The 7,677-nt window shown below is 44.5% G+C and overlaps 1 protein-coding gene across 1 annotated transcript in view; it reads right to left on the reverse strand.

Moving 5' to 3' along the window:
- The window catches only part of fras1 (Fraser extracellular matrix complex subunit 1), a gene marked incomplete at its 5' end in the record, with an annotated part of 267,524 nt that overhangs the window by 106,450 nt on the left and 153,397 nt on the right, over window positions 1–7,677 (reverse strand). The window contains 3 exons of the mRNA XM_072432991.1: window positions 2,259–2,396; window positions 2,930–3,044; window positions 3,742–3,855. Coding sequence (XP_072289092.1) covers window positions 2,259–2,396; window positions 2,930–3,044; window positions 3,742–3,855 — 367 coding nt within the window. The remainder of the gene's footprint in view (window positions 1–2,258; window positions 2,397–2,929; window positions 3,045–3,741; window positions 3,856–7,677) is intronic.

Below are 7,677 nucleotides of genomic sequence, written 5' to 3' on the forward strand. Positions count from 1 at the left end.
ACACGACCGCCTGACACGACCGTCCTGACCGTCCTGACACGACCGCCTGACACGACCACCTGACACGACCGTCCTGACCGTCCTGACACGACCGTCCTGACACGACCGTCCTGACACGACCGTCCTGACACGACCGCCTGACACGACCGTCCTGACACGACCGCCTGACACGACCGTCCTGACACGACCGCCTGACACGACCGCCTGACACGACCGTCCTGACTTGACCGCCTGACACGACCGTCCTGACACGACCGTCCTGACACGACCGCCTGACACGACCGCCTGACACGACCAGGCCAACGACCGCGACAGAGCGGGAAAACTGGGCAAAGTTTGTTGCCGATGGACACGGGGGTTAAAAGTCTGCTCCTTTTTCCTTCCTTCTTCTTTCCTTCTTCCCCTTCCGTCCTTCCTTTCTTCCTTCCTTCCTTCTTCCCTCCTTCCTTCCTTCTTCCTTCCTCCCTCCTTCCTTCCTTCTCCTTCTTTCTTCTCCTTCTTCCCTCCTTCCTTCTTCCTCCCTTCCTCCCTTCTTCTTCCCTCCTCCTTCCTTCTCCCTTCCTTCTTCCGTCCTCCTTCCTTCTTCCCTCCTTCCTTCCTTCTTCCTCCTTCCTTCCTTCCTTCCTTCTCCTTCCTTCTTCCCTCCTTCCTTCCTTCTTTCTTCCTCTCTTCCTCCCTTCTTCCCTCCTTCTTCCTTCCTTCTCCTTCCTTCTTCCTTCTTCTTCCTCCTCCCTTCTTCCTTCCTTCTTCCCTCCTTCCTCCTTCCTTCCTTCTCTTTCTCCTGCGCTTGGTCTGTCTCATCAGCCTGAATTAACTCTTTATTCATACTTTACTAAGTGCAGCTGATATAAAGACTTCCACTTTCTAATAACCAATAACCACGCCGTCTTTTACCTCAACAAAGCATGAGCAAAGAATTAACTCATGATGAACAACTACTTTATTAAGCATGATTCAGTCTTACTAACGCTTAACAAAGATTAGGTTCGGGTTAAGATTAGGAATTAGGTGTGAAAAAGTGTGTTGCCAATGGACACCGGGGTTAAAAGTCTGCAACGTCTTTTTTGAGGGATAATTTGTTTGCAAAGAATAAAATAAAACCATAATTCGATGAGTTGTGGCGTTTTTCACTTGAGTCATGACAGAAAATACAGATAATTAAGAACCTGTCTTTAATCTCGAAATATAACCAGATGCAGATACAGAGAATAAAGAATAATGCAGAGAAACCATGATCTTTGGGCTTTGTTTGCCTTTTCTGTACGTTAAAGCTGTTATTATAGTTAAATATGTTAAAAATACACACGTCTCATGCACGACACACGTCCATAATTAACTGTTGCTCATTTTATGTTTTTCATTAGTGGAACTGGGTCGTTTTGTCGCTTCTTGCTTTCTGAAAACCTTGTATTTCTTTCATCAAAAGCCAATCAAAGGAGGACAATTTTGAGGTAATTAAACGCCTCCATTGACTTTGAAAAGAGTTTACACCGTGACGGCCGAACTGAGCTTTAGTGCAAGAAAGAGAATGAACAAACAACGGAAGAAAAGAAAGAATGAACGATAAACAAGTTTAAAAAAAGAAAGAAAGAAGAAAGAGAACAAAAAACAAGTAAAGAAAATAAAGAAAACAAACAAGTAAAAAAACATTTCATGTAAAAAAAAAAAAAAAAACAGTAATATTCTGTATGGCTATTAAACAAACTCAAAGTCTATACTTACACTTGATTTTAATTTAAAATAATCAAACTGCAAAATGATAAATGCAAACACTTTCCCAACAGCAACTCATTTATTTACCAAATTATTTATTAATATCTATCAAGGTTTAAGGAAGTCGTTGATATTGGATTGAATATTTATTTTATTTATTATATTTATTGTATTTTATCTATTGTAATTTATTAATTTTATTTATTAATTGTATTTATATATATATGTATTTTTTTAATCTAATTGTTATTTTTTTACAATATATTTCATGTTATAATATATATACGCAAAATAAAAATTATACTCAAATGACTGTCTACTTTGGCTAATTAGCATGTGTTTATGGGTTCTATTGCGAGCCCGACATGTGAGGCGATGGTGCGGCGGCGGGTCGGGGGCCGGGCGGGTCGGGGGCCCTGGGCGGGTCGGGGCCCCGGGCGGGTCGGGGGCCCGGGCGGGTCGGCGGCCCTGGGCGGGTCGGGGGCCCTGGGCCGGTCGGGGGCCCAGGCGGGTTGGCGGGCCTGGGCGGGTCGGCGGCCTCTCACCGGTGAAGGAGTACGTGTACAGCTCCTGCAGGTGCGAGGGCGCGCGCGGCGGTCTGTAGATGATCTGCCCGCCGTCCACGTCGGCCTGCGTGAAGCGGGACGCGGCGGCGTGCGGCCGGGCGCGGTGCTCCAGGACTCCTGCCGGCGAGAGCCCACAGACCTCATCAGGACAAACACAAAGACCACTTGCATCGCTATCCTACGTTAAACGCTTTTACTTTGGCATCTCGTGTTTTGGAACTTAAAACGATGCGTCTTCAAATACCACACGTGAAAATGGTGGAAGAAGTACTCAAGTAGAAGTAAAAGTATCACATAAAAAAACATTAAAGGACACATATTATGCATTATTTGTGTTGTTTTCGGCCTTTAAACATGCTCTAGAGAAACTTTACTTTGGCATCTCATGTTTTAGAAGTAAAAAAGACATTTAGATCCGTGCCGTTTCCCCCCGGGACAAACTGGATTTTGGCGCCATCTTCTCGCCGCAGAGGGAATTACACACACTTCAAGTGTTTCTGAGGCTCGGAGGGAGAGGACTTTCTCACCGGGATTCATCAAACTCATGTGAATGAAGCTAAACGTGCTCCAGCTGAGTTTGTGACCGGAGAACATGGTCGAAACTGTCCATTTAGCGTAATACGTGTCCTTTAAGTGGATATTTCGTGTACCGTGTCCCGGAGGCAGAGGTTTGGTGATGTTGTAAATGAGTTTGTCGCTGGGCGTTTCCGAGTCGACAAAGGACAGAGCGTCAGGAGTGATCTCAGTGACTCGGTCCTCCAGAGCCTGAAACAACAACGGAAACAGAGCATTTCAAATTAAATATTCACTTCCTCCGGTTTAAACGCTGGTGTTAAATGTTGTATCGTAGGAGCGACTTTAACATGGAAAAACACCACTTTTCAGGTTTGTGGAGCTGCACGCTCACAGTAAGAACACAGTTTAGTTTTGTTTTAGTCTTTTATTTTGTTACTAAAAAAGTTGCGTACTGTGCCTTTAAGTTGAATCTTTTTTATATTTTAATGTAATGACTAATAACAAGACTCAAGTCAAATATAAAAGATTCTTGATTTTTTATTGTAGACCTTTTCAAAATGTCTGATACAAAGACTTTAATGACTGTAATCACGGAAATTAAACATATTCAACCAAAATATTGAAATATATCGTATAAGTTTTTTTGTTTCCTGATAGAGCTGATCAGCCTTAAACTTTACACATTTTCAAGATAGAGTAAACGAAAATACACCGGAATACAGCAAGTTGCAATTGATTTACTCAAATTACGCAAACCCCATTTGATAAAAACGATATCTTTCATGCAGGGCTCCGTGTTGTGAATGATTAAAATTACATAAAAGTGTATTTGTTCCTGGGTGTTGGCAGTGGTGAACCTCCCTGAGCGAGCGCTAACATCGCAGAGGTCACGACCCTTTGGTCCTACGTGTCGGGATCAGCTGCTGAAGATTGGCAGATTCGTTACCGTGATCTGGAGCTGGCAGTCTGGGGCGAGCTGAGGGAACCCGGCCAGCTGAGGCAGGACCCCGATGGTGAAGGTCTGAGGGTCGCTCTGGAAGTGTGAGGTGTCCGTGGAAACCTGGAACACACAGGTTTACACAGGTTTACACAGGTTTACAGAGGTTTACAGAGGTTTACACAGGTTTACACAAGTTTACAGAGGTTTACACAGGTTTACACAAGTTTACAGAGGTTTACACACACAGGTTTACACACAGGTTTACACACAGGTTTACGCACAGGTTTACACACAGGTTTACGCACAGGTTTACAGAGGTTTACACACAGGTTTACGCACAGGTTTACAGAGGTTTACACACAGGTTTACACACAGGTTTACACAGGTTTACACACAGGTTTACACACAGGTTTACACACAGGTTTACACACAGGTTTACAGAGGTTTACACACAGGTTTACACACAGGTTTACACACAGGTTTACAGAGGTTTACACACAGGTTTACACACAGGTTTACACACAGGTTTACAGAGGTTTACACACAGGTTTACACACAGGTTTACACACAGGTTTACAGAGGTTTACACACAGGTTTACACACAGGTTTACACACAGGTTTACAGAGGTTTACACACAGGTTTACACACAGGTTTACACAGGTTTACACACAGGTTTACACAGGTTTACACACAGGTTTACACAGGTTTACACACAGGTTTACACAGGTTTACACACAGGTTTACACAGGTTTACACAGGTTTACACACAGGTTTACACACAGGTTTACACACAGGTTTACAGAGGTTTACACACAGGTTTACACACAGGTTTACACAGGTTTACACACAGGTTTACACAGGTTTACACACAGGTTTACACACAGGTTTACACACAGGTTTACACACAGGTTTACACACAGGTTTACACACAGGTTTACACGGGTTTACACACAGGTTTACACACGGACAGGTATTGAAAATGAGCATTTTCTGCTATAACACTTAAAACATTGCATCTGGTTCGTCCAATGTAAATGCTATGTCCATGAATAAATAAATAAACACAGGTTTACACAAGATCATACAGCTTTACGCACAGGTTTACACACTTGTTTCAGAAGTAACTGTCAGCCCTGTCACATTTAACCCCTATATTTGTGTGAACGTGCATCGAATGGACATTGGTACAAAAACAAAAAAACACCGGCCAAAAGACGGAGCGAAAACACCTTTTTTTTAAAGCTCCAATCCAACTTTATTAAGCACCTTGAAAACAACAATGTAAACCAAAGTGCTCGACACACAAATGCACATAAAACAGAAAAACACAGATTTAAAAAAAACTAAAAAATCTGAAGTCAACATAAGACTTAAAAACAGCTGAAGAGTGGGTCCAGCTCGCCTCCGACGGTGCCTCATCTACCTGAAGAGTGGGTCCAGCTCGCCTCCCACGGTCCCTCATCTGCCTGAAGAGTGGGTCCTGCTCGACTCCGACGGTCCCTCATCTGCCTGAAGAGTGGGTCCAGTTCGCCTCAGTCGGTCCCTCATCTGCCTGAAGAGTGGGTCCAGCTCGACTCAGACGGTCCCTCTTCTGCCTGAAGAGTGGCTCCAGCTCCAGTCTCCTCGTGTCCGTCTGTGAGAGTGGGATCTCTCCTTCACTGGAACTCCTCCAGGTTTCTACGCTTTTTTCCCAAAGAGGTTTTTTTTTGTAGTTTTTCCTGGCCGAGAAGGAGAGTCTAAGGACAGAGGACCCTGGGACATCGTCCCTCGCCACCACAGACATTGTCTGACTTCATCGCCACCACAGACATTGTTGATTCATTTCTCCCTGTGGCCCTCAGAGGCAACTGTTGTTGTGATTTTGGGCCTTACAAAAATAAATTGATTTGATGATTTTGAAAAACAGGAGCTCATTCCAGTGTTTTGGCCCAGCAACAGAAAAAGGTCGTGCTCCCCTTGTCTTTGTAAAGATTGTGGTTCTTTATTATCATCAATCATTATTATTTCTTATTTCCTATTAATCATTATTATGCTTGTATTACTATTTTTTTTATTCATTATTATTATTATTAATCATTTTTCCAATCCAGCTTTATTTTTCCAGCACATTTTACCAACTCCAAGTCTCACAGAATACAAAACAAGCAAGTCAGATATAATGATAATAAACCCGCCGGCCTTTAATGGTGTGCAGAACCCGTCTGTGGATCTACTTAACGACATCCTCGTGTGATCTCGTACGCTCCAGTTCCTCCCGCCTCTCATAAATTGCCACATCTCCCGGTGACGGCGGCGTGGCCTTAATAGCCTCGTCGCCCTTTGTGCACACGCCGTAGTGTTCGCCGGCGCCGGAGCTTGTACGTTTTAAGAGGACAATTTAAAAGCGCGCCGTTTCCTCCCCCGGCCGCCGTGTTCCTGTCATCCGCCGAAAGGAAGGGGGGCGAGCTAGGGGCGGGGGGTGTGTCATTTTCAAGTGAGGTTCGAGTAAGTGGCGTGAAAGGTTCGCAGTCAGCGCTTCGGCCCTTCTTCGCTCGGCGTATTGATCTGGGCCCCGGATCGCGGGACGCCTGATCAGAGAAAAGTGTGGCCCCATTTACATTTAAAGAACGTTGAGGGGCGGCGAGGCGTGTGAAGAGGGGCTGACCGTCTGATTTGTGCTTTCTGAGAGCGAGAGTGACCGGACGAGATGGGAATGAATAAAATCGAATCAATATTCAATGGATCCAGTTCCTTAAAGGGCAAATATTCTGCTTCATTTGTTTGTTATGGGACTTTAAACGTGACCTTCAGGGGCCTCGGCTCTGGCATCTCGTGTTTGAAAGCGTAATTGAAGGTGTTTAACGTGAAGTCAAGTGGGCTTTTAGTCGTCAGGCGTTTCCCCCGTCAGGAAATGAGTTACAGCGTAAGGGAACGAGTCTCAAGGACGGGACCCAAATTATAACTGACATTTGAAAATTGGGGGGAAATTCCATTTGCATTTAATTTGAAAATTGACCTTTTTGACAGACTGTGGACGAGACATGTCCATATGCCAACATTTTAGTTTTATTTCTTCTGTGTCGAGACTTATCTAAACGTGAACGAGATTTACCTGAACGTGAACGAGATTTACCTGAACGTGAACGAGATTTACATTAACCTGGTTTAGTCCTGCTTTGGTCCTGGTTTAGTTCTGGTTTAGACCTGCTTTAGTCCTTTAGTCCTGGTTTAGTCCTGGTTTAGTCCTGGTTTAGTCCTGGTTTAGTCCTGGTTTAGCCCTGGTTTAGCCCTTGTTTAGACCTGCTTTAGTCCTGGTTTAGTCCTGGTTTAGATCTGCTTTAGTCCTTTAGTCCTGGTTTAGCCCTGGTTTAGTCCTTTAGTCCTGGTTTAGCCCTGGTTTAGTCCTGGTTTAGACCTGCTTTAGTCCTGGTTTAGTCCTTGTTTAGACCTGCTTTAGTCCTGGTTTAGACCTGCTTTAGTCCTTTAGTCCTGGTTTAGTCCTGGTTTAGTCCTGGTTTAGCCCTGGTTTAGTCCTTGTTTAGACCTGCTTTAGTCCTGGTTTAGTCCTGGTTTAGACCTGCTTTAGTCCTGGTTTAGCCCTGGTTTAGTCCTGGTTTAGCCCTGGTTTAGTCCTGGGTTTAGCCCTGGTTTAGTCCTGGTTTAGCCCTGGTTTAGTCCTGGTTTAGTCCTGGTGTAGCCCTGGTTTAGCCCTGGTTTAGCCCTGGTTTAGTCCTTGTTTAGACCTGCTTTAGTCCTGGTTTAGTCCTGGTTTAGACCTGCTTTAGTCCTTTAGTCCTGGTTTAGCCCTGGTTTAGTCGTGGTTTAGACCTGGTTTAGTCCTGGTTTAGTCCTGGTTTAGCCCTGGTTTAGACCTGGTTTAGCCCTGGTTTAGTCCTTGTTTAGACCTGCTTTAGTCCTGGTTTAGTCCTGGTTTAGACCTGCTTTAGTCCTTTAGTCCTGGT

This window comes from Eucyclogobius newberryi, unplaced genomic scaffold (assembly GCF_026437365.1).
Source record: "Eucyclogobius newberryi isolate DKJ021-1_F unplaced genomic scaffold, fEucNew1.0.hap1 SCAF_6, whole genome shotgun sequence".
Classification (NCBI taxonomy): Eukaryota; Metazoa; Chordata; class Actinopteri; order Gobiiformes; family Gobiidae; genus Eucyclogobius; species Eucyclogobius newberryi.